The 27,726-nt window shown below is 43.2% G+C and overlaps 2 protein-coding genes across 2 annotated transcripts in view; one reads left to right on the top strand and one right to left on the bottom strand.

Moving 5' to 3' along the window:
• The window catches only part of ZNF365 (zinc finger protein 365), a 14,883-nt gene extending 5,261 nt beyond the window's left edge, over positions 1-9,622 (bottom strand). Inside the window, exons 1-3 of the mRNA XM_070752027.1 lie at positions 9,548-9,622; positions 7,501-8,217; positions 2,005-2,185 (exon numbers count right to left, since the gene is read on the bottom strand). Coding sequence (XP_070608128.1) covers positions 2,005-2,185; positions 7,501-8,204 — 885 coding nt within the window. The 5' untranslated portion in view covers positions 8,205-8,217; positions 9,548-9,622. The remainder of the gene's footprint in view (positions 1-2,004; positions 2,186-7,500; positions 8,218-9,547) is intronic.
• A 1,889-nt stretch (positions 9,623-11,511) lies between these two features.
• RTKN2 (rhotekin 2) overlaps positions 11,512-27,726 on the top strand; it is a 34,628-nt gene continuing 18,413 nt past the window's right edge. The window contains exons 1-6 of the mRNA XM_070753930.1: positions 11,512-11,534; positions 11,731-11,906; positions 16,491-16,549; positions 18,269-18,322; positions 22,472-22,589; positions 24,639-24,842. Of these exons, the coding sequence (XP_070610031.1) occupies positions 11,737-11,906; positions 16,491-16,549; positions 18,269-18,322; positions 22,472-22,589; positions 24,639-24,842 (605 nt within the window). The 5' untranslated portion in view covers positions 11,512-11,534; positions 11,731-11,736. The remainder of the gene's footprint in view (positions 11,535-11,730; positions 11,907-16,490; positions 16,550-18,268; positions 18,323-22,471; positions 22,590-24,638; positions 24,843-27,726) is intronic.

Below are 27,726 nucleotides of genomic sequence, written 5' to 3'. Positions count from 1 at the left end.
GATAGATAGATAGATAGATAGATGAAAGATAGATGATAGATAGATAGATATAGATGATAGATAGATAGATAGATAGATGATAGATAGATAGATAGATAGATAGATAGATATGATAGATAGATAGATAGAAAGATAGATAGATGATAGATAGATAGATCATAGATAGATAGATAGATAGATAGATAGATAGATAGATATAGATGATAGATAGATGATAGATAGATAGATAGATAGATAGATAGATGATAGATAGATGATAGATAGATAGATAGATAGATAGATATAGATGATAGATAGATGATAGATAGATAGATAGATAGATGATAGATAGATAGATAGATAGATAGATGGATAGATAGATAGATGATAGATAGATAGATGATAGATAGATATAGATGATAGATAGATAGATAGATAGATAGATAGATAGATAGATAGATAGATATAGATGATAGATATAGATGATAGATAGATAGATAGATAGATATAGATGATAGATAGATAGATAGATAGATAGATAGATAGATAGATGGATGGATGGATGGATGGATGGATGGATGGATGGATGGATGGATGGATGGATAGATAGATAGATGATAGATAGATAGATGATAGATAGATATAGATGATAGATAGATAGGTAGGTAGGTAGATAGATAGATAGATAGATAGATAGATAGATAGATAGATAGATAGATAGATAGATAGATATAGATGATAGATAGATAGATAGATAGATATAGATGATAGATAGATGATAGATAGATAGATAGATAGATAGATAGATAGATAGATAGATAGATAGATAGATAGATCATAGATAGATCATAGATAGATAGATAGATAGATAGATAGATAGATAGATAGATAGATAGATAGATAAGATAGATATAGATGATAGATAGATAGATAGATGATAGATAGATGATAGATAGATGATAGATAGATGATAGATAGATAGATAGATATAGATGATAGATAGATGATAGATAGATAGATAGATGATAGATAGATAGATAGATAGATGATAGATAGATAGATGATAGATAGATGATAGATAGATGATAGATAATAGATAGATAATAGATAGATGATAGATAGATAGATAGATAGATAGATAGATAGATAGATAGATAGATATAGATGATAGATAGGTGATAGATAGATAGATAGATAGATAGATGATAGATAGATAGATAGATGATAGATAGATAGATGATAGATAGATATAGATGATAGATAGATAGATAGATATAGATGAAAGATAGATGATAGATAGATAGATGATAGATAGATAGATAGATAGATAGATAGATAGATAGATAGATATAGATGATAGATAGGTGATAGATAGATAGATAGATAGATAGATAGATAGATAGATGATAGATAGATAGATAGATGATAGATAGATATAGATGATAGATAGATAGATAGATATAGATGATAGATAGATAGATAGATAGATGATAGATAGATAGATAGATAGATAGATATAGATGATAGATAGATGATAGATAGATAGATAGATAGATAGATGAAAGATAGATGATAGATAGATAGATATAGATGATAGATAGATAGATAGATAGATAGATGATAGATAGATAGATAGATAGATAGATAGATAGATAGATAGATAGATAAATAAATAAATAAAAATAACAGCGGGAACATCGTTAGCACCTCATTAGGGCTGGGGGGAAAAGCTTCGAAGGACACACCCAAACTTTCAGCCTCTTTTAGGGACGAAAAAAGGGGCGTCCTATAATCTGAAAAATACAGTAGGTGGTCATTTCCCTCTCTTTTAATGTGGGTCCAGCCACATCATGGAGGCCACTCACAGTATTGAATTCGATGCAGCCGCCAGAGGCAGCCACACCCCCTCCTGGGACCTTTAAAAGGGCCCGAGAGGTAATGTGGGTCCTAGATGGTCCCAGAGAGGGCTGGATTTGGGGACGGAGCAAGGCTTCTCTTCCCTTTGACGTGTGTGTGTCCGCTCACCAGATGTTGTCCGAGGTCTACAGAGCTGCCCAGCAGATGCTGGTGCTGGTACTTCTCCAGCTGTCTCTCCGCCTGGTCGACTCGCTGCAGAAGGTTCTCGATGAAACGCTCCAGCCTGGCTTTCCCACGGACCTCCTTCTCGGCCGCTTCCTCCAGGAAGTGATTAAAGGTCACGACCTCCCTGCAAAGGAAGCAAGGCAGATGTGGTGGGACCGGACTAGCAGAAGCAGCGGTGCCCTCCTGGCTCACCGACAGCCTCTCCCCCCCGGATGCTAAGCTTCCCAGGACAGCGGGACAGGCTGGGGCAGGGGTAGGCAAAGTTGGCTCTTCTTCTGTGACTTGTGGACTTCAACTCCCAGGATTCCTGAGACAATCATGCTAGCTAAGGAATTCTGGGAGTTGAAGTCCACGGGTCACAGAAGAGCCAACTTTGCCTATACCTGGGCTGGGGCAATCACAAGTTTTGCCCCTTGTGAAGGGAGGGATATGAAAACTCCTTGCGCTCAGAATCCGCACCCGGCTCCTGGGCTTCTCTATCCTGGGAGGCTGCAGCAGACCTTCGAGCGGAGCCATGGAGCAAAGGGGTGCTCCTTTGGGGTTCCACCCCCCCTCCCCATGCCGTTGGGCAGGACTCTTACACCAGGAAATGCAGATACGGTGGACTAGAGCCACATGGAAAGCCCTCCGGCTCAGAGATTATTGTGTAGATTGTGGTTTATGGTGGCTAATTATTGTGGAAGAATATCGTGGCTGAAGACTTCTAGCTGAGAATGGTAACTGAGAATAGTAGATAGAGATTGGTGAGTACAGTGATCCCTCGATTTTCACGGGGGTTGCGTTCCCAGACTGCCCGCGAAAGTCGAATTTCCGCGAAGTAGAGATGCGGAAGTAAAAACACAATTTTTTGCTACGGACAGCCCAAAACTACCCCCGTGCACCTTTTCCAAGGCCGCACAAAGAGCCGGGCTTGAAGTTGGGGGCGGGGAGCGATGAAAGTGCAGAGGCCGGCAAAGATTGTTTTGAATGACGGCCGCCCCTGCCCCCCCAGCGCCTCCGGCCCCCTTGCCGCTACCCCCCGCCCACCTGATCCGCCCCTCTCATCGGCTTTCTTAGGGCACAGGTCCTCCTGCAGCAGCGCTGGCGGCTACGGCTTCTCGTCCTCCTCATTCGGCCGCTAGCCGCTCTGAGCGCTTTGAGAATGCCCGCCCCGCCCCTCTCGCAGTCCCTTAGCTGAGAGCGCTTTCGTCCCAGCTGTCAGAGAGGAGGCTGCAGGAGAGGCAGGGCAGGCGTTCTCACAGAGAGAGAGCAACAGACAGAGCGAGATGGAAAGGAAAGAGGGATAGAGTGAGAAAGAGAGAGAGAGAGCGCAAGGGGGGGAGAGTGGAAGGTAGAGAGAGAGAGAAATGATAGAAAAAAGGGGAGAAAAAAAGAGAAATGAGAAAATGATTGAAGCAGAGAATGACAGGAAAGAGAGAGAAAGAGAGAGAGAAGTGACTCTTGGTGATGACGTATGACGTCATCGGGTAGGAAAAACCGTGGTATAGAAAAAAACCCGCACAGAGTATTTTTTAATTAATATTTTTTGAAAAACCGTGGTATAGCCGTTTCGCGAAGTTTGAACCCGCGAAAATCGAGGGATCACTGTACAGTGGTACCTCTGCTTAAGAACGCCTCTACTTAAGAACTTCTCTAGATAAGAACCGGGTGTTCAAGCGAGAGGAGAGGGGAGCCCTTCAGCATGGGAAGGAACAGGAAGCAGGTAGGAACAGCAGCAGCAGCAGCCGCCTTTCACTCACAGGAGGGGAGTTCCCCCCTCTCACCCACCTGGGTTTCTCTCTCTGGCGCAGTGTATGGGAGGCAGCCTCGCGCCGGGCGTATGGGAGGCGCATGCTCCTCCTCACCGCCTCAGAGTCCCTCTTTTTTTTTTAAGCCTTAAAGTTTTGGATTTTTTTTCATTCCCTTCAGCTTACCTTCTTCCTTCCTTGTCCTCCTCCTCTTCCTCCTCCTCCTCCTCCCACCCAAATTCCGAGCTTTTTTCCCCTCCCTAATGGGTTTGCATGCATTATTTGCTTTTACATTGATTCCTATGGGAAAAATTGCTTCTACTTACAAACTTTTCTACTTAAGAACCTGGAACGAATTAAGTTCTTAAGTAGAGGTACCACTGTATTGTGTATAGCAGTGTTTTTCAACCAGTGTGCCGTGGCAGACTAGTGTGCCGCGAGACATGGTCAGGTGTGCCGCGAAGCTCAGAGAGAAAGAAAGCAAGAGAGAGAAAGAGCGAGTGAGAGAGAAAGAGAACAAGAGAAAGAAAGAGAGAGAGAAAGAGAGAGAAAGAAAGCAAGAGAGAGAAAGAGCAAGAGAGAGAGAAAGAGAACAAGAGAGAAAGAAAGCAAGAGAGAGAGAGAAAGAGAGGGAGGGAAGGAGAGAGAGAGAAAGACATAGAGGTACGTAGGGAGGGAGGGAGAAAGAGAGGAAGGAAGAGAGGAAGGAAGGAAGAGAAAGAAAGAGGGATTGAGAGAGAGAGAGAGAGAAAGAAAGAAAGAGGAAGGAAGGGAGAAAGAGGGAGGGAGAAAGAAATAGAGCGAAGGGGAGGAAGAAAGAGAGATAATTTTTTTGTTCAAACTTTTTTTAGCCCCCCTTCCCCCCCATGTGCCCCAGGGTTTCGTAAATGAAAAAAATGTGCCGCGGCTCAAAAAAGGTTGAAAATCACTGGTGTATAGTATCTAATAGGATAGTAGAAAGAGATTTGTGAGTATTGTGTATAGTATGTAATAGAATGGTAGATAGAGATTTGTGTGTATTGTGTATAATATCTACTAGAGAGAGATAGCTACAGTGTAAATAGTTAGTGTAGTTTTGCTACGAAAGAAGTAGATATTTTCCTAAGAAACTCTGCAGTGCTTGTCTTCAATTATCTTCAAGACTACAGTCCCTGATATCCTGGTCTGAGGCCGACTGGCTAGCTGCTTTGGCTATCTGGGTGGGCTAGCTTCTGCAAAACGCTATTCCAACATAAATAGTTTAAGTTTAAGTTTAATCAGATTTGTATGCCGCCCCTCTCCGCAGACTCGGGGCGGCTCACAGCAACAGCAACACAATGTACAACAAATCCAATATATAAATTAATTTTAAAAACCCCACAAGTTAAAACCAATCATACACACTAGCGTACCATACATAAATTTTATAAGCCTAGGGAGAAGGAACATGTCAATTCCCCCATGCCTGACAACAGAGGTGGGTTTTAAGGAGCTTACGAAAGGCTAGGAGGGTGGGGGCAACTCTGATATCTGGGGGGAGTTGGTTCCAAAGGGTCGGGGCCGCCACAGAGAAGGCTCTTCCCCTAGGCCCCGCCAACCGACATTGTTTAGTTGACGGGACCCGGAGAAGGCCAACTCTGTGGGACCTAACTGGTCGCTGGGATTCGTGCGGCAGAAGGCGGTCCCGGAGATAATGGGAGAAGTGGGTGACCTCCTCCTCATGGGTGAGCCGGAACGTCCTTCAAAAGCCCTCCTTCTTTCTGGCTTCCTTCCCATCCCAATTTCTATTTTATTATTATTCATTAGATTTTTATGCTGCCCCTCTCCGGAGACTCTACCTTGCGTGTTTTAAACCAGATATCAAAGACGGCTGCGTGTCACTCGGGGGACCTGCCTGCGAGGCCTCCTAGCTACACATAAGCCTTTGTGGGAAGAGATGGACACCTCAAGGAATCTGTTGCCAAGGAAAAGGTCCCCAAGGTGACACTTGACGCAAAGCAGGTAAGCAAGCACATGAAAACAGGGCATCTGTGCAATTCAGAGGTCTTGAAACTTGGCAACTTTAAGAGGGCCATGAAAATTAGGGGTAGTGATTTCTGACAGTCTCAAAATGGGTGAACAGTGCAGTCAGGCGGTAGGGAAAGCAAGTAGGATGCTTGGCTGCATAGCTAGAGGTATAACAAGCAGGAAGAGGGAGATTATGATCCCGCTATATAGAGTGCTGGTGAGACCACATTTAGGATACTGTGTTCAGTTCTGGAGACCTCACCCACAAAAAGATATTGACAAAACTGAACGGGTCCAAAGACGGGCTACAAGAATGGTGGAAGGTCTTAAGCATAAAACGTATCAGGAAAAACTTAATGAACTCAATCTGTAGAGTCTGGAGGACAGAAGGAAAAGGGGGGACATGATCGATACATTTAAATATATTAAAGGGTTAAATAAGGTCCAGGAGGGAAGTGTTTTTAAATAGGAAAGTGAACACAAGAACAAGGGGACACAATCTGAAGTTAGTTGGGGGAAAGATCAAAAGCAACATGAGAAAATATTATTTGACTGAAAGAGTAGTAGATCCTTGGAACAAACTTCCAGCAGACGTGGTAGATAAATCCACAGTAACTGAATTTAAACATGCCTGGGATAAACATATATCCATCCTAAGATAAAATACAGAAAATAGTATAAGGGCAGACTAGATGGACCATGAGGTCTTTTTCTGCCGTCAGTCTTCTATGTTTCTAAAATATTTACTGACCCTTCACATCCTGGTCATAAATTGTTTCAACTCCCACCCTCAAAACGTCGCTACAGAGCACTGCACACCAAGACAACTAGACACAGAACAGTTTTTCCCCGAACGCCATCACTCTGCTAAACAACTAATTCCCTTGTCACTGTCAAACTATTCGCTAGGGCTGCATTACTATTGCTATTAGTCTTCTCGTCGTTCCTATCGCCCATCTCCTCCCACTTAGTACTGTAACTTGTTGCTTGTGTCCTTACGATTGATATTAATATTGATTGGCTCCTGATTGCTCCTTTGTGCCCTATGACAATCGTTAAGTGTTGAACCTCATGATTCTTGACGGATTTAACTTTTCTTTTATGTATGCTGAGAGCATCTGCACCAAAGACAAATTCCTTGTGTGTCCAATCACACTTGGCCAATAAAAAATTATATCCTATCCCAGGGGTAGGCAAAGTTGCCTCTTCTATGACATGTGGACTTCAACTCCCAGAATTCCTGAGCTAGCATGACTGGCTCGGGAATTCTGGGAGTTGAAGTCCGCAAGTCATAGAAGAGCCAACTTTGCCTACCCAGTACTGTCCTGTCCTGTCCTCTCCTACCCTACCCTCTTCTAGACTTCAACTCCCAGCTGGTTGGAGAATTCTGGGAGTTGAAGTCCACAAGTCTTAAAGTTGCCAACTTTGGGGACCCCTTGTGCAATTACTCCCTCAAGAGAGGTTCTTTTCCACCAATGGCTGAGGATTCTGAGAACCACCTACAGGCCTAACCTGGCCCATCAGCTGGGACCTTCAGCTGGGACATCTGTGGCCTTTCAGTCAGTGGAAGGGCCACAGCTAGCACATGGCTGGAAAGACCTTCTCCCACCTGGACCCTAACCCCATCACCCCTCTTCAGCGGCAGGGGCAAGGCATACGGGAGAGGGGGCAAGGCAGGCCACTGCCCTCTTGGACCCAGCTTCCTCCTCCTCCTCTTCTAACTTACTCCTCTTTGCGGTGCAGCTCCTCCTCCGACTCGGTGAGCCGCTGCTGCAGCACCGCAATCATCTCCACCGCCACGTCCACCTGCCGGTTCAGGGCTCTCTCGCGCTTCTGCACCTCCTGCTTCTTCTGCGAGAGCTGGACGAAGGCCGCCCGGACCTCCAGGAGCTCGGCCGTCTTACGGGACAACTCCCGGGAGAGGTTGTCGATCCGCCGCTCGATGGTCTTGTCGACGGCTTCCACCATGTGGTTGAACTTCTCCCGCACGTGGGCCTCGAAGGAAGCGCTGGAGTCCGCGGCCTTCCAGGCGGGGTCCCAGGCCAGCTCGTCCGAGGCGGGGCCGGACCCCACGTCGTCCGGCCATTCTGCCTCCCCCGCCAGGGGCCTCCTGGGCAGAGGGTCTTCCGGCTCGCAGAAGTTCAGGTAGGAGAGTCGCGCCTTCAGGACGCCGTCGCTCCCATCCCGGAAGGCCCCCTGGGTCTGGGAGGAGCAGCTCCGGCCCCTCTTGAGGGGAGAGAAGCCGCCTTGGGGCCGGAGGCTTCTGTCTTCAAAAGGGTGGCTGTACTCCAGGTGGGCCCTCAGGGAGGACAAGGTCCTGAACCGGGTGTGTTCCCCACACCGGGGGCAGCGGAAGGGCATGCAGCCACCGGCATGGTCCAGCGATTCCTGCCACGTGGATTTGCTGTCCTCAAAGGCCTTCTGTTGCATTCCTTTCCCAATCCTAGCAAACGGGGAGGAAGAAAGAAAAGGTCAGCGTGGGGCCTCCTTGGACAGTCAGGAGGAAGCTTTCCACGCTACAGGTCCTGTCGCTTGGCCGGGACAGAGTTTTGCTGGCTGCAGAGAGTGGGCAAAAAAGAAAGTTGGGGGGGGGGGGGCAAAGCCCCTCTAGGACAGGAGCAGCAGCTGGGCCCACCCTTCCCTGTGTGTGTGTGTGTGTGTGTGTGTGTGTGTGTTTGTGCCTGTGTAAGCCTCTCCCCTTCTGGAGGCATCTCCTCTGCTCACTATTTCAGGAGGGGGCATGTGTCTGTGTGTCTGTGTGTGGTGCGTGTATCTGTGTGTGTGTGTAAGCCCCCTTGGCTGAGGCGGGTCGCTATTTCAGGTGTATGTGTGTGATGTCTGTGTGTGGTGTGTGTGTCTGTGTGTGTGTAAGCCCCCTGGGCTGAGGTGGTGAGAGATCCCCTCTGCTCACTATTTCAGGAGGTGTGTGTGTGTTTGTGTGTCTGTGGTGTGTGTGTAAGCCGCCTCAGCTGAGGTGGTCGCTATTTCAGGAGGTGTGTGTGTGTGTTTGTAGTGTCTATATGTGATGTGTGTGTCCTCTGTGTGTGTGTGTGTGTGTAAGCCCCCTGGGCTGAGGCTGTGAGAGATCCCCTCTGCTCACTATTTCAGGTGTGTGTGTGTCTGTGTTTGTGGTGTTTGTGTGTGGTGCGTGTGTTATTTCAAGGAGGGTGTGTATGTGGTTTCTATGTGTGTGGGGTGATATTTCCTCTTCAGATTTAAAGAAGCCTCCTTTTAAGGCCTCAGTTTCTCCCAAAGGGTTAAAGAGTGGGGAGGGGGCGTCATGGGGGCGGCTGGGTTGCTGCAAAGATCTCGGGGAGGCCACGGTGCCCTCCTGCCCCCGGCCGGAGCGAAAACGACTCGCCCCGCCCCACCCCAGGATTGCCGGTGAGGAAAAAAACCGGCCCTTTGCTTAGGGGGATAGGTAGGGGTCTCCCTCACTCCCCCCAAATCCGCACCCTTCAGAAGGCCCTCGCTTCCCGCCAGGCCTCCCGGGGGGGAGGGGGCACAAGCAGAGCCCGCGAATGGAGGGGGTGCGCCCCTGCCCTCGAGAGGTCCCCCCCCCAGCCTGGCCCCCGGGCCAGAAGGACTCGCTTTCCTCCGGATGACGTCAAAGCTCGGCCCGGCGGGATTCCCGGGGTGGGAAGCGGCCCCCACCCCTTTCCAAAGCCGGGTTGGGGAGGGGGAGGAAAGGCAAGTTGCCCTCCGCGGCCGGTCGTCCGCTTTCGCCTCCCTCAGGCGGGGTCCCGTCTCCACCACTCCCGGCCCGCACTCACCTCCGGGGCTGCGGCTGCTGCAGTCCCGGCGTGGCTGCCCTCGCCCTCCTCCGCCTCCGCCTCCCGCCTCCGCCTCCCCCCTCCGGGCGCCAGCGCGCGCTCCAGCCGCGCCTCCTCCGGCGCCGCTCATCCGAGGCTGCGGGGAAAGCCGGTTTTCGGCAGAGTCGTAAATCACGGCGGAGCCGCGCTGCGACGGGCGGGAGGGGAAAGAGAGAGAGCGGAGCGAGTTGGTCCCGAAGGGTGGGGGGGGCGTCTCTCCTCCCCGGGACCTCGCCGCCTCTCTGCCTTATTTATTTTGTCCAATACACAATGAGGGTTTTCGTGGGTATATATCTATATACACATAGTGAAATACAGTACATGATGAAGGTTATAGAGGAGATACTCATAGTAAAATATATCTATGAAAGAATAGAAAAGAAGATATAGGAATAGAACATATCAATGAAAGAATAGAAGAAGAGATATAGGAATAGATGAAAGGTATAGGAGATATAGGAGAGCAATAGGACAGGGGACTGAAGGCACTCTAGTGCACTTGTACTCGCCCCTTACTGACTTCTTAGGAATCTGGAAAGGTCAACCGTGGATAATCTAAGGGTAATGTGTTGGGGATTTGGGGATGACACTATGGAATCCGGCAATGAGTTCCACGCTTCGACAACTCGGTTACTGAAGTCGTATTTTTTTACAGACAAGTTTGGAGCGGTTAATATTAAGTTTAAATTTGTTGTGTGCTCTTGTGTTGTTGTGGTTGAAGCTGAAGTAGTCGCCGACAGGCAGGACGTTGCAGCATATGATCTTGTGGGCAATACTTAGATCTTGTTTAAGGCGTCTTAGTTCTAAACTTTCTAGGCCCAGGATTGAAAGTCTAACCCTAACCCTTTGCTCAGCCTGAGGAAACAGCCACCACTGAAGCAGCAGCCGGCCTCCAGCCGGTTCTTCGGTGGAGACCGCGGGCGCCTGTTTAGAGGGGAGAGGCGGCTCCTGGAAAGGCTCTGTCCGCTGCCAGGGAGCGAGAGGGAAGGGAGAAAGATGGAGGGAAGAGAGGAGAGAGAGGGAGGCAGGGAGTGTGGGATGAAAGGGAGGGAGAGAGATCAAAAAGTTTGTGGAAATATTTACTACCCCTCGCATCCTAGACATAAACTATTTCAACTCCTACCCTCAAAATGACACTACAGAGCACTGCACATCAAGACAACTAGACACAAGGACAGTTTCCCCCCCCAACGCCATCACTCTGCTAAACAATTCCCTCAACACTGTCAAACTATTTACTAAGTCTACACTATTACTGGGGTTTTTTCTCATCATCCCTATCACCCATTTCCTCCCTCTTATGACTGTACGACCCTAACGTGTTGCTTGTGTATCCTTTATGTTTATTAATGTTTCCTCATTGCTTATTTGACCTCCATGACAATCATTAAGTGTTGTACCTCATGATTCTTGACTAATGTATCTTTTTTCTTTTATGTACACTGAGAGCATCTGCACCAAAGACAAATTCTTTGTGTGTCCAATCACACCTGGCCAATAAAGAATTCTATTCTATATTCCAATATTTTTATACTATTCTATTCGGAAATGGGGATGCTATTGATATATTCTTAAAGCATATGCATTGATGTGTATATGAAAACCCAGGAGAAAAAAAATGAAAACGTATTAAAAGTTTTTGTTTATTTGTTTATTTAACTAGCTAGTTATTATTAGTTATTTTCATGTTATTTTATTAGTTATTTATTTAGCTAGTTAGTTGTATTTATTTATTTATTTAAAAGACGCTCGGAAGAAGCCGAGCGAGGCAGCGACGGGCAGGGGAAGGAGGCCACGGGGCGATCGAAGAGCCGGGTGGATGGGTGCAGAAGCGAAGCCCCCAGCCCGGCCTCCGGGCTTGCAGCCGAGCGAGGCGGGGCGGGCCTATAGCGCTGAGGCGGGAAAAGCGAAGGCGGCCATGGCGGAGCAAGGGCGCGCCGGGGCAACGGTGAGTTAGCGGTGGCTGAGGCCGGGCCGGGGTTCTGAGGAGCCGGAGGGAGCCTGTGGGAGGCCTTCTCATTCCCCGACGGCCTCGTGAGGGCGGGGGGAGGTCGGTCGGGACGACGCGTGTCTGCCGTTCGTCAGGATTCCCCCTTCCCGCGCCTCCTCAGCTGACGCTTCCTCCGCTTTCGTGCCCCTCACAGAAGCAGATGGAGACGGAGACGCGGATGCGCGACGGGCTGCGCAAACTGCTGGCCGCCAGCACCAGCCGGGACCAAGCCCTGCGCGCCGCCAAGGCGCTGGCCCTCTGCAACGGCCGCCTGAGGGCCCTCCGCGCGGATCTCCGGCGGCCGAGCGAGGCGGCTGAGGCGGCGGGACGGTGAGAGAGGCACACCCAAGGGCCGGTGGAGGGAGGAGGGCATCTGCCGGGTCCGTTTCAGGCCGGGAGGCTTTGGCCAGTTTGTGGAGGGGGCGACGCCGCCCGGGAAGTCCAACTCTTGAAGAGACCGAGGAGGGGGAGAAGCCGCACAGTCCCCCGTCCCCCCCCCCCCCAACTCCGGGGATGGAGCTCTTGGCTGGGCAGATGCCCTGTGGTGCAAAGTTGGCTCTTCTATGACACGTGGACTTCAACTCCCAGAATTCCTGAGGTAGCATGATTGGCTCAGGAATTCTGGGAGTTGAAGTCCAGAAGTCATAGAAGGCCCAATGTTTTCCTATCCCTGGGCCTGGCGCAAGAGGAGGCGAAGAGGGGCAGTTGCAGCTTCTGATGCTGCACACACCACACACAGCCTTACACCTTCATGCTTCTGAGGCCCAGTGGAGCAGAAAATGACACCGATGCACCCAGCCTTGATGCTCCTGGGAAGTTTATTTTCTCCTAATCAACACATACACACACGGGGGGAGAGGGTTTGCTGCTCCTGGAAAGTTTCTGTCCTCCAAGTTAATATACACACACACAAACACACAGAGACAGACACACACCTTGATGCTCTTGGAAAGTTTCTTTTCTCTTAATCAACACACATAAGCACAAACACAAAACTGCTCCTGGAAAGTTTCTGCCCTCCCAGTTAACACACACAACAGAACACACATACACACCCCTTGATAGTTTTGGAAAGCTTCAACACACAACGCAACACACAAATACACATGCCTTGATGGTCTTGGAAAGTTTCTGCCCTCCCTGTAAACACACACAACACACACATACACACACATTGATGGTCTTGGAAAGTTTCTGCCCTCCCAGTCAAAACGCACACACAACACAACACATACACACCCCTTGGTCTTGGAAAGTTTCTTTCCTCCTAATCAATACACACACAAAAAAACTTGCTCCTGCCAGTTAACACACACAACACAATACAATACACACAACACACATACATACCCCTTGATGCTCTTGGAAAGTTTCTTTTCTTCTATTCAACACACACACACACAAAACTGTTCGTGGAAAGTTTATGTCTTCACACTTATTATTATTATTATTATTATTATTATTATTATTATTATTATTATTATTATTATTTATTTTGTCCAATACATAATACACATTGAAGATAATAGATATGTAATAATATAAATAAAGAAAAGAATAGAAGAAAAGATATAAAAGTATAGGTGGACATATTTGAAAGGAAGAAAAGATAAATGAGATAAGGAGAGACAATTGGACAGGGGACGGAAGGCACACTGGTGCACTTATGCACGCCCCTTACTGGCCTCTTAGGAACCTGGAGAGGTCAACCGTGGACAGTCTAAGGGAGAAATGTCGGGGATTAGGGGTTGACACTATTGAGTCCGGTAATGAGTTCCACGCTTCGACAACTCGGTTGCTGAAGTCATATTTTTTACAGTCAAGTTTGGAGCGGTTAATATTAAGTTTGAATCTGTTGCGTGCTCTTGTGTTGTTGTGGTTGAAGCTGAAGTAGTCATTGACATGTAGAACGTTGCAGCATATCCCAGTCTGGATCGCGCCAGGCCCTGGTTTGCCAGGCCCTCCCCCCCCCCCTTTCTCTTTGGCGGAGGCCCCCTACTCTTGATGGAAACTTTCTAGCCAAAGCAGGGAAGCTCCTGCATAACTAAGTAGGGAAGCTCCCTGTTGCAACCCTGAAAATATATTTTTTTAAAAACAAAGACATTGAAAGAGGGGCTGGAGATTATTCCTTGATTTAAGGGCCAGCACCTCCTGGTTGCCAGCATGGCATGGTAGATTTCTCAACTGATCTTATCAAGACACAATGGGAGGCTGGGGATCAGCCACAGTCAAGTAAGAGAGAGAGAGAGATAAAGATAACAATGACCACTTAATTACTCAATATTTGCAATCTGTCTCTTCTGCCTTTTCCTGTTACAAGGGAGGAGTGGGCGCCATCTGCTGGCCAATTCAATCCCTTAATAGAACAGAATTCTTTATTGGCCAAGTGTGATTGGACACACAAGGAATTTGTCTTGGTGCATATGTTCTTAGTGTACATAAAGAAAATATACATTTGTCAAGAATCATGTGGTACAACAATGATTGTCATAGTGGTCAAATAAGCAATGAGGAAACCATATTAATAAAAATCTTAGGATACAAGCAACAAGTTACAGTCATACTTTATTTATTATTTTATTTATTTTATTTATTTATTTATTAGATTTGTATGCCGCCCCTCTCAGGGCGGCTTCGGTCGTAAGTGGGAGTAAATGGGTGATAGGAACAATGAGAAAAAACTAGTAGTTGAATTACTTAAATCAGTGTTTCCCAACCTTGGCAATTTGAAGATATCTGGACTTCAACTCCCAGAATTCCCCAGCCAGCATTCGCTGCCTGGAGAATTCTGGGAGTTGAAGTCCAAATATCTTCAAGTTGCCAAGGTTGGGAAGCACTGACTTAAATCACAGAACAGTCTGAGGTTGCATAAGACACAAATGTGTGTTAATGAAGGCAAAAATGTATGTGCTTTTTTTTTAATCCCTAAAAGGTTTAGCTTTAAATTACCGTATATACTCGAGTATAAGCCGACCCGAGTATAAGCCGAGGCACCAATTTTTGCCACAAAAACTGGGAAAACGTATTGACCCGAGTATAAGCCGAAGTTAGAAAATGCAGTGGCTACTGGTAACTTATAAAAATGGAAAACAATAAAATTACATTAATTGAGACATGTTTTAGAATATTTATTTTAAAGAAAACCAGTAAACTAGCTCTGTAAATTTAAAAGAGGGTAAACAAATTAACAATATTAACAATAAATTAAAAAGTAAAAAAAGTAGCTCGATCAGGAACAAAGCTAAAACCTAAGAGTTAAAATCCTTCAAAACTGGATTCCTTCTCATCATTAATTGGATTTACATTATTGTTCTGTTTTTATATATGCTGTGAGCCACCCTGAGTCCTTGGAGAGGGATTGCATACAAATCCAATTAAATAAATAAACAAACAAACAAACAAATTAATAAGTGTATCCAAAGAAGAGCTTCAGCATTAGCTGCTGTGAGGTTATCAGCATAGAAAATCAGATAGATAGATAGATAGATAGATAGATAGATAGATAGATAGATAGATAGATAGATAGATAGATAGATAGATAGATAGAAATAGATACAGATAGATAGATAGATAGATAGATAGATAGAAAGATAGAAAAATAGATAGAAAGATAGAAAAATAGATAGATAGAAATAGATACAGATAGATAGATAGATAGATAGATAGATAGATAGATATAGATAGATAGAAAGATAGATACAGACAGACAGATAGAAAAATAGATAGATAGAAAGATAGAAAAATAGATAGATAGAAATAGATACAGATAGATAGATAGATAGATAGATAGATAGATAGATAGATAGATAGATAGATATAGATAGAAAGATAGATACAGACAGACAGATAGAAAAATAGATAGAAAGATAGAAAAATAGATAGATAGAAATAGATACAGATAGATAGATAGATAGATAGATAGATAGATAGATAGATAGATATAGATAGATAGAAAGATAGATACAGACAGACAGATAGAAAAATAGATAGATAGATAGAAATAGATACAGATAGATAGATAGATAGATAGATAGAAAAATAGATAGATAGAAAAATAGATAGATAGAAAGATAGAAAAATAGATAGATAGAAATAGATACAGATAGATAGATAGATGATAGATAGATAGATAGACAGATAGATATAGATAGATAGAAAGATAGATAGACAGACAGACAGATAGAAAAATAGATAGATAGATAGATAGATAGATAGATAGATAGAAATAGATATAGATAGATAGATAGATAGATAGATAGATAGATAGATAGATAGATAGATAGAAAAATAGATAGATAGAAAGATAGACAGATAGAAAAAGAATTCCTGTCTAGCTCTGCCTCATAACACATTATTAGATCCTATCCAAGCAAGGACAGCAACTATCACAAAATACCATTTTTTAAACAGTTTAAATCCTTTCAAAGGAGGGGGAGGAGAATCTGACAGCAGGGGGCCTTTTTAATCCGACTAAGGGCAATGCAGAGAGAGCAAGGAATAGTTACTCACCATTGCTTTTTCCCCCTCTCGGTTGGAGCAAATGGCTGCCTCCTTTGCTTGAGCCAGGGAGAGGAACTAGAGGGAACAAAAGCTGGTGCCTCCTCGCTCTAGCTCAAGCAATGGCGCCCTCGTGTGGTGACTTTGTCAATGACCCGAGTATAAGCCGAGGTTGTGTTTTTCAGCCCATTTTTTGGGCTGAAAAACTCGGCTTATACTCGAGTATATACGGTATTAGTGGTATCCATTGATTTGATTCCTGATTTATTTATTTATCTATTTATTTATTTTATTTATTTATTTATTAAATTTGTATGCCGCCCCTCTCCGTAGACTGATGAGATTACCTTGGAGGCGGAGGGAAAATGACGAACTTTTTTTTCTTGCTAATTAATATTTTTGATTTCTTCTTTTTAGAGGTTCAGATTTCGAAGCTAAAGATCGTGCAGCCTGTAGAGGGAAGGTTGGCATTTCAGGTATGTTTCTTTTCTGTCACCTGCAACTGGAGAATATAATACAGGTGATCCCCAGGTTTCGAGCGTTCTCTTAGCGAACGTTCAAAGTTACACGATAAGCGACCTCTGGCGTTTACGAACAGGTCCCAAAATTATGAATGTTGTAGCAACGCGGCAGTTGTTTGCTCTTATGAACGACCGCAACATTCACCCCACCTATTCCCACAACCCCCCCAAGGTGTTCGGCAGCAAAAAATGCAGGCCAGATGTATGTGTGATTCGGTATAATGAAAGTATGGATATTTATTTATTTGTACTCATTTCATGTGCTCATGTCCATGTTTATACCTGTTATCTTGTATATGTTCAACAAACTAAGTAAAATAAAAAATAAATTAAAAGTAAGCAAAACAAAAACAAATCAACAACCCAAAAACAGAAGGCTTGCTTTCCAAATGCTACTTTTACATCAAACCTGATATCAATAGCAGACTTATTTATTTATTTATCAGATTTTGTATGCCGCCCCTCTCCGTAGACTTGGGGCGGCTAACAACAATAATAAGACAATATAAACAAATCTAATATTTAAGTTTAAGTTAAATTAAAAAACCCTAATTTGAGAAACCAATCATACATACAGACATACCAAGCATAAATTTTATAAGCCTAGAGGGAAGGCAATATCTCAATTCCCCCATGCCTGATGACAGAGGTGGATTTTAAGGAGCTTACGAAACGCAAGGAGGGTGGGGGCAACTCTGATCTCTTGGGGGAGTTGGTTCCAGAGGGTCGGGGCCGCCACAGAGAAGGCTCTTCCCCTGGGTCTCACCAGACGGCATTGTTTAGTTGACGGGACCCGGAGAAGGCCAACTCTGTGGGACCTAACTGGTCGCTGGGATTCGTGGGGCAGAAGGTGGTCCCGGAGATATTATATACTACTTCACAGTGCTTTACAGCCCTCTCCAAGAGGTTTACAGAGTCAGCATCGTGTTCCCAATAATCTGGGTCCTCATTTTACCGCCCTCAGAATGATGGAAGGCTGTGTCAACCTGGAGCCGGTGAGATTTGAACTGCCAAACTGCTGGCAATCTCCCATCAGCAGAAGTAGCCTGCAGTACTGCATTCTAACCACTGTACCACCACAGCTGGTCACAGTAAGGTGTAGATTGCTTACAACAGGGGTCTCCAAACTTGGCAACTAGGGGAAGATTTGTGGACTTCAACTCCCAGAATTCCCCCTGCCAGCATTATTAACACTGAATTAACACTGAATGTGCAGATAGAAAATAGACTCTTATTCTGAAATTATTATTATTATTATTATTATTATTATTATTATTATTATTACTATTACTATTACTATTATTATTATTTATTAGATTTGAATGCCGCCCCTCTCCATAGACTCGGGGCGGCTCACAACAATAACAAATTCAATGTAAGAACAAATCTAATAATTTAAAAAACACTAAAAACCCCATTATTAAAAGCAAGCATACACACAAACATACCATGTATAAACTGTATAGGCCCGGGGGAGATGTCTCAGTTCCCCCATGCCTGACGGCAAAGATGGATCTTAAGAACTTTACGAAAGGCAAGGAGGGTGGGAGCAGTTCTGATCTCCGGGGGGAGCTGGTTCCAGAGGGTCGGGGCCGCCACAGAGAAGGCCCTTCTCCTAAATTTGTGTTAGGAGTGCCATGGACTTGTTTTTCTCTCTCTCTCCCTTTGTTTTAGATCTACGAATTCCCTTGATGTGGAAAAATTCCGATCATTTCAACAGCAAAGACAGTATGTATGTTTTATTTTCTGGTGGTTATGCAACCTCTTTAGCCGACCCGAAGCTTTTAACCTGTGCTGATTCGGTATAAAACACCCAGCGTTTATTCTCACAGGCAAGGTTTGTAGGCTTGTAATTGTAGCTGTGTTTGGCCATGGAGGTAGCTGAACTGTCAGAAGCAGAAAATATCCTTGGCAAGTGAAACTATTGAATATTTGTTTGCTGTTAGCAATTAATATTCTAAACAAAAGGCAAGGACACTTATAAATGGAGATCTGACAAACTCGTTCGATATTAAAAAAGGAGTGAGACAAGGCTGTCCACTATCTCCTTTAATATATATAACGTCCATAGAAATTTTATTAGATCAAATAAGGGGAAAATCACTAATACAAGGCACTAAAATTAAATAACAAACATATAAAACACAGGCATTTGCCGATGATTTGGTATTTTTTTTAAGAAAACCCAGCCAGTTCAATGACATGTTTATTAAAAGAATTCCAGGATTATGGAAAAGTGGCTGGATTAAAAATAAATAGGAATAAAACTAAAATATTAACCAAGAACTGTAATCAAGATCTAAATAAGTTATTAACAAAGGAGACAGGATTTCAAATAGAGAAAAAAATTAAATATTTAGGAATCTGGTTTACGTCAAGATGTTCTTCATTAAAAGAATTAAATTATATAAAATTACTAAATAAAACAAAAGAAGATCTAGAAAAATGGACAAATCTCTAATGGGAAGGATTAACACCATAAAATCTAATATACTCCCAAGGTGGCTCTATCTCTTCCAAACAGCGCCAATACAATTAGATAAATTATTCTTTACTAAAATAAATAGAATAATTTCCAAATTTATTTGGCACAATAAAAAACCAAGAATAAATATGAAAGCTTTACAAGACTTGAGAATAAGAGGAGGATTTGGTTTGCCCAACTTAGAAATATACCACCAAGCTACCAAACTATTATGGATTAATAGTTAGTGCAGTAGCTCTAAGCATAGTTCCCTCTAAGCTGAGCAATGAGCAATCGCTCACTTAAAAATCATCATCAACTCAGAGTTTTCCAAACCTGCCCAGAAGCCGAGAGGGAAAGAGTGAGAGGGAAGGAGAGAGAGAGGAAGAGAGAGAAACAGATAGAAAAAAGAGAGGAAGGAAAAGAGAAAGAAAAAGAATGGGAGTAAGGAAGAGAGAAAGAAAATCAAAATCTAGTTTGAAACTAGCTCAACTATTTAAGTGGCATTTTGATATTGATAGAGTTGCCCTATTATGAGCTCACTGTTATAGACACACAGTACAGTATTTTATTTTGAAATTCTCTGAGGCAAAACAGGGTGGGTTTTTTATTTGTTTGTTTGTTTGTTTATTTATTTATTTATTTGTTTATTATTTCTGTGCCGCCCAGTCCCGAAGGGACTGCCGCTCAGACACTATACTATTCCGCCCACCCATCCCAAAAAATAGAGGGAACACTGGCTGTAAGAGATACTGGCCTCCGAGGTTAGTCCTGGTCTGTTTTTGCCACCTTCGCCTCCCCGTGGATGGATTTATAGCAATAGCACTTAGACATATACTGCTTTATAGTGCTTTTACAGTCCTCTCTAAGCAGTTTACAGAATCAACATTCTTTTTTAAAAAAATAAAGTTGATTAAATAACGGGGTAAATGGGAGGGGGAAGAGGGGGGTAAATAAAATAAAATCGGTAGGGGTATTTGTTACATGATATTACATTTCAAAGTTGCATATCTTACGCTGTAAAAAATTCACTGTTTTGATCATTAGTATTTGTATCTTATTACTATTAATAATAATATATATCTTGTTATTCCATTTGTATTTCTTATCATATTAATTGAAACCTATAAAGATAATAAATGATAGTAAATAGAATAAAAGGAGTACAGTGATACCTCGTCTTACAAACGCCTCGTCATACAAACTTTTCGAGATACAAACCCAGGGTTTAAGATTTTTTTGCCTCTTCTCACAAACTATTTTCACCTTACAAACCCACGGCCACCACTGTGATGCACCACCTCCGGACTTCCATTGCCAGCAAAGCACCCATTTTTGTGCTGCTGGGATTCCCCTGAGCTCCCCTCCATGGGAAACACCACCCCCGGACTTCTGTGTTTTTGCGATGTTGCAGGGGAATCCCAGCAGCGCAAAAACGGGCGCTTCGCTGGCAACGGAAGTCCGGAGGTGGGGTTTCCCAGTGAGGGGAGCCTCAGTGAAATCGCAGCATCGCAAAAACACAGAAGTCCGGAGGTGGGGTTTCTCATGGAGGGGAGCCTCAGGGGAATCCCAGCAGTGTAAAAACGGGTGCTTCGGCTGGCAAAAGGGGTGAATTTTGGGCTTGCACGCATTAATTGCTTTTCCATTGATTCCTATGGGAAATATTGTTTCGTCTTACAAACTTTTCACCTTAAGAACCTCGTCCCGGAACCAATTAAGTTTGTAAGACAAGGTATCACTGTAGTTTGTAAAAAGGAAAGAAGATGAAGTAACGTTGAAGTTGTATAAAGTAATTAGGGAAGGAAGAAGTATAAATAGTCAAGGGGTTAAATAAATAAGGGGGGATGGGAGGGGAAAGTCTGCCTAAATAGCAGAAATTTTAAGGAGATACCACAAGGTATGTAAATATATTAGTGGGTATATAAGTAATATATCAAAAAAAGTATAGTTATATCTAAATAATAAATGATAAAAGAGAGAAAGGTATAACCTAATTAATGTAGGGTAGAATAGATAATTACATTATGAAATTATAATAGAAGTCACTATTTTGATTAGATTTAAAAAACATTCTGCTCCCAACAATCTGGGTCCTCATTTGACCGACCTCAGAAGACAAGAAGGCTGAGTCAAGCTTGAGCCTGGTGAGAGTCAAACTGCCAAATTGCAAGCAGCCGGCAGTCAGCAGAAGTAGCCTGCAGTACTGCACTCTGACCACTGCACCACCGTGGCTCTTAACTTTGCATTTCTGTGGGTTGATAAAGCCAAATACAGTGATACCTCGTCTTACGAACCCCTCATCATACGAACTTTTCGAGATAGGAAACCAGGGTTTAAGATTTTTTTGCCTCTTCTTCCGAACTGTTTTCACCTTACGAACCTGCCGCCGCCGCTGGGATGCCCCGCCTCCAGACTTCCGTTGCCAGCCAAAGCGCCCGTTTTCACACTGGTGGGATTCCCCTGCAGCATCGCAAAATCCGGAGGTGGGGTTTCCCATGGAGGGGAGCCTCAGGGGAATCCCACCAGCGTGAAAACGGGCACTTCGGCTGGCAAAAGGGGTAAATTTTGGGCTTGCACGCATTAATCGCTTTTCCATTGATTCCTTTTTTTAAGTAAACTTTATTAATTTTTCATAAAAATTGACATACATACAAACACACATTTAACATAAAATGGGGGTTGCAATTCCCCCTCTTGTCATCGAAGTCAAATTTCCATACAGAAAAAAGAATACAGTATTAATACCTTGGATCAACATATTAATTTAAATGAAAAGAAGAAATTTTGTTTAACCTTATATTTTAAAAAACCTTCATATATGAGTAAGATAAAACAAAAAATTTAAATCATAGCAATACTTCTACAGTTGTCACATAAATTTTACTTTTAGTTTTTCTTCTTATTTATCCATACATACACTTTATTCCAAATCACATAAAATTCTGATTCCTATGGGAAACATTATTTCTCCTTACGAACTTTTCACCTTACGAACTTTGTCTTGGAACCAATTAAGTTCGTAAGACAAGGTATCACTGTTCTCTCAATTCCTCATTCTGCATTCATAATATTGATGTAGTTTCTCTCTGTGCGTTTTAATTAATCGTTTTGGGACCAGATTGAAGAGTTTTAACTTCCAGATGTGATGTATGGACAGAAACCCCAATGAGTTTCTGAGCTAATTAAAGTTCATTTGCTAAGCTGTATAAACATTAAGGACATCAAACCAGTTAGTGGTCCCATTGTTTGCAAACTTGTATTTTATTACTAAAATAATAAATCATTCACTTGTGTGACTTCCCTAAGATTGAAGCAGTCAGTAAATCCCATGAATAAGTAATTACATGCTGTACATTGTATGGCACAACACATTATTTTGAAGTGTCCTGCCTTTTTTTCCCCTTTTCTTGCAGGAACCGAACGTTACTCCGTCTTTTGCCTATTCAAAATGGGAACTCAGGTGTATGATTCAGACCTGATTATTGTGGATAAAGCAGCGACAGACATCTGTTTAGAAAATGCAACAATATTGTGAGTATTCCTGAAGCAGTAAAGGCCCTGTTCTGTCGAGCTCTCTGATAGAATCCTCCCCAAAATGCACAGATACAATTTCAGACACACACACACACGTTTGAAAATTCAAAACAATGTTCTTTATAATGAAAATTCACTTAAACCAAGGCCTCTTTTGGTATAGCCAAGAGCACTGGTCTCCAAACAAACTGGTAATTTGTACAAGTCCCTAATCAGTTCTGAGATACTTAGCTTGCAGCTGTGAGGCAATTCACAGTCCTTCTTTTTTCACAAAGTGAAACACACTTTGCCCTGGTTTAGTTTCACAACGGGGAAAAAATCAGCACACAAAAGGTCAAAGTCAATAAAGCAGTCACGAAACACAACGATCAGATAATCCTCCACAATGGCCAAACCCACAGGCTGCTCTTTATAGCAGCCTCACTAATGACCACAGCCCCACCCAACCACAGGTGACCTCATTTTCTTTCATAATAATCTCTCAGTTGTTGTTGCCTATGCATCGCTCTCCGCATGCGTGGCTGTATCATTAACTCTTGTTCTGAATCCAAGGAGGAGCTAGATAATTGATCTCCTTCTGAGCTGTCTGCCACACTCTCCTTCTCCCTGTCACTCATGTCTTCTTGGTCAGAGGAGCCTTCATCAGCAGATTCCACCGGGGGCAAAACAGGCCTGCAGCATGTGGATGTCTCCCCAACATCCACAGTCCTTGGGGCAGGAGCTGGGCCAGAGCGAACCACAACAGGCACCGAAAACCTTGAATGAATTCCATCGTTCTAAAGTTTTAGAACTTGTAAGCTTCGTGCGGGGGCATCTCTGCTGAACCTGAAAACTGCAGTAGTTGTGAATGTCACGAGAATAGGGGGGGCTGGTCTATTCCTGGTGGTGGATTCATCAAGGGGTCTATGGCACTCAAGAACCAAGGCTACACGGCAGCAATGTGCACAATGTGTTTTTGCAGAGAGAAAATGTAGCTTTTCTCAGTCACATTCTAGCAAATTTAGGGACTGTTGCTTCGCTTGAGTCTGCTGGTTTCTGCACACACTGCTCTGTGCTTTTAATATTTTATGTGTGGGTATTATGGAGCTATTTTAAATTGTGTTGGGAGCATTTCCACTGAAGGTTAACAAGAACAAAGCAAAACCAGAAGCAGTAGAATACAATAGAGTAGAGGAGAATAAAATAAAATAAGGAGTGGAGTGGAACAGAACGGAACAGAATAGAAAAAAATACCATAGACTAGAATAGAATTGAAAAAAATTAGATTAGAATAGAATAAATAGATTAGACTAGACTAGAATAGACTAAGTAGATTAGAATGGAATGGAATGGAATAGAATAGAATAGAACATAATTTCTATTGGCCAGGTGTGATTGGACACGCAAGGAATTTGTCTTGGTCCGGATGCTCTCAGTATAAATAAAAGAAAAGATACATTTGTTAAGAATCATAAGGTACAACACTTAATGATAGTCCTGGTACAAATAACCAATCAAATCATGTTAGGAACCAATGAATATAAATTGTAAGGATACAAGCAATTAAGATACAGTTATACAGTATATAAGTGAGAGGAGATGGGTGATGGGAGTGATGAGAATATTAATAATAGTGCAGACTTAGTAAATAGTTTGACAATGTTGAGGGAATAATTTGTTTAGTAGAGTTTGGGGAAAACTATTATTGTGTCCAGTTGTCTTGGTGTGCAGTGCTCTGTAGTGATGTTTTGAAGGTAGGAGTTGAAACAGTTTGTGTCCAGGATGCGAGGGGTCAGTAAATATTTTCTCAGCCCTCTTTTTGACTCGTGCAGTATACAGGTCCTCAATGGAAGGCAGGTTGGCAGCAATTGTTTTTTCTGCAGTTCTGATTCTCCTCTGAAGTCTGTGTCGGTCTTGTTGGGTTGCAGAACCGAACCAGGCAGTTACAGAGGTGCAGATGACAGACTCAATGATTCCTCCATAGTTGTATCAGCAACTGTATTAGTGATAGCTTTTTTAAAAAAAAAAGATGGTTGTGTTTCTGAGACTTTCCCCTGTTCTGTCTAGCGAGGGAGCTGGGCCAGACTTCCAGTTGAAGGTGGAGGTGTACAGTTGCTGCTGTGGAGAAGACCCCTTGACTCTCAGCAATACCCCCAGGAAACTGGTGAAGAAATTGAAGACCTCCTTGGGGAAAAGCGCCGGGAAGAAATACAGCTCTTGTTTGGACCCCTGTGACCTTGAGAGTCTCCCCTTCACTGAAATAGACACACAGTGAGTGAACTCGGGTGGTGTGTGTGTGTGGGTTCTCGGGGTGGATTCCCTCTATGGAGCCATTCATAGAAACATAGAAACATAGAAACATAGAAGACTGACGGCAGAAAAAGACCCCAAGGTCCATCTAGTCTGCCCTTTTACTATTTCCTGTATTTTATCTTACAATGGATATATGTTTATCCCAGGCATGTTTAAATTCGGTTACCAACCACGTCTGCTGGAAGTTTGTTCCAAGGATCTACTACTCTTTCAGTAAAATAATATTTTCTCATGTTGCCTTTGATCTTTCCCCCAACTAACTTCAGATTGTGTCCCCTTGTTCTTCTGTTCACTTTCCTGTTAAAAACACTTCCCTCCTGAACCCTATTTAACCCTTTAACATATTTAAATGTTTCGATCATGTCCCCCCTTTTCCTTCTGTCTTCCAGACTATACAGATTGAGTTCATTAAGTCTTTCCTGATACGTTTTATACTTAAGACCTTCCACCATTCTTGTAGCCCGTCTTTGGACCCGTTCAATTTTGTCAATATCTTTTTGTAGGTGAGGTCTCCAGAACTGAACACAGTACTCCAAATGTGGTCTCACCAGCGCTCTATATAAGGGGATCACAATCTCCCTCTTCCTGCTTGTTATACCTCTAGCTATGCAGCCAAGCATCCTGCTTGCCTTTCCTACCGCCCGACCACACTGCTCACCCATTTTAAGACTGTCAGAAATCACTACCCCTAAATCCTTCTCTTCTGAAGTTTTTGCTATCACAGAACTGCCAATGCAATACTCAGATTTAGGATTCCTTTTCCCCAAGTGCATTATTTTACATTTGGAAACATTAAACTGCAGTTTCCATTGCTTTGACCATTTATCTAGTAACGCTAAATCATTTACCATATTACAGACCCCTCCAGGAATATCAACCCTATTGCACACTTTAGAGTCATCAGCAAATAGGCAAACCTTCCCTACCAAACCTTCTCCTATGTCACTCACAAACATATTAAAAAGAATAGGACCCAGAACAGACCCTTGTGGCACACCGCTTGTAACCTGTCTCTGCTCAGAATACTCGCCATTAACAATAACTCTCTGATGTCTATGCTTCAGCCAGCTTGAAATCCACTGAACTATCCAGGGATTAATTCCAATCTTCACTAATTTATCTATCAGCTCTTTATGTGGAACCGTATCAAAGGCTTTGCTGAAGTCCAGATAGGCAATATCCACGGCACCACCTTGATCCAACACCTTTGTGACATAGTCAAAGAACTCAATGAGATTAGTCTGACACGATTTGCCTTCAGTAAAGCCATGCTGATTTGGGTCCAATAAGTTATTGTTTTTTAGATGCTGATTTATCCTCTTTTTGAGTAGCGTCTCCATCATTTTAACTACAATTGATGTCAAGCTAACTGGCCTGTAGTTACCAGCTTCTTCTCTACTGCCCTTCTTGTGGATAGGCACAACACTGGCCATTCTCCAATCCTCAGGAACATCTCCTGTTAACAGGGATTGGTTAAACAAATCAGTCAGGGGGGTAGCAATGACAGATCTGAGTTCTTTAAGAACTCTGGGGTGGATGCCATCTGGACCCATTGCCTTATTTATCTTTAATCTTTCAAGTTCTTCTAAGACATCGGCTTCTAAGATCACTGGAGCTGAATCCGTACAGCTGGAAGCAATGCTATATCCCTCTATAGTATTATTTTGTAAGGTGACTTTTGAGAAAACTGAACAGAAGTAGCTATTGAAATGGTCAGCGATCTCCTTATTTCCATCAATGCATGTATTATTCCCGGTACTAAGCTTTGTGATGCTGCAGTTTTTCTTCTTCCTATCACTAATATATCTGAAGAAGGTTTTATCCCCCTTCTTTACAGATTTTGCTATTTCTTCCTCTTTTGAGGCTTTAGCAGCATATATTATCTGTTTTGCCTCCTTCTGTCTCATTTTATACACCTCTCTATCAGCTATACTTCCAGACTCTTTATACCTCCTATAGGCAGCCTTTTTTTCATTGACTATAGCCCTTACATCATTGCTAAACCATACCGGTTTCTTCTTCCTTTTACCTTTAGTTACTTGCTTTACATAAAGTCTTGTGGCTTTTAAGATGGCCTTTTTTAATACAGTCCACTGGGTGCTCGCTCCTGCCATTTTATCCCTCCCCTTTAATTCATTATTTAAATATTCCCCCATTGCATTAAAATTTGTTTTTCTGAAATCCAATACTTTGGTTGCAGTATAGGATTGCTCACAATCAGTTTTTACATCAAACCACAAACATAGATGGTCACTGCAACCTAAATTTTCTCCCACCTTGACCTTGATTCAGTTCCAGAAATCTACTTTCGGTCTCTCCTGAAGTGGAGGGGGGGCTGTTTAGATCAAAGGTCACCAACTGGTGGTCCACGAGAAAATTTTGGTCGTCCTTAATAATAATAATAATTATTATTATTATTATTATTATTATTATTATTATTATTTATTAGATTTGTATGCCGCCCCTCTCCGAAGACTCGGGGCGGCTCACAACAATGATAAAAACAATATTATAGTGGCACAAATCTAATATTAAAAGAAATAACTAAAACCCTATCATATTAAAACCAGACAACGCATACATACCTGTTCTGTCAAGTTCTCTGGTAGAATCCTCCCAAAAATTCACAGATACAAATTTCAGACACACACAAGCGTTTGAAAATTCAAAACAATCTTCTTTAGAATGAAAATTCACTTAAACCAAGCCCTCTTTTGGGATAGCAAAGAGCCCTCGTCTCCAACACAAACTGGTAATTTGTACAAGTCCCTTATCAGTTCTGAGATACTTAGCTTGCAGCTGTGAGGCAATTCACAGTCCTTCTTCTTTCACAAAGTGAAAC

The sequence above is a fragment of the Erythrolamprus reginae genome, chromosome 5, assembly GCF_031021105.1.
Source record: "Erythrolamprus reginae isolate rEryReg1 chromosome 5, rEryReg1.hap1, whole genome shotgun sequence".
Classification (NCBI taxonomy): Eukaryota; Metazoa; Chordata; class Lepidosauria; order Squamata; family Dipsadidae; genus Erythrolamprus; species Erythrolamprus reginae.
Note: the sequence above shows the minus strand (reverse complement) of the source record. Positions and strands in the feature narration are given on the sequence as shown.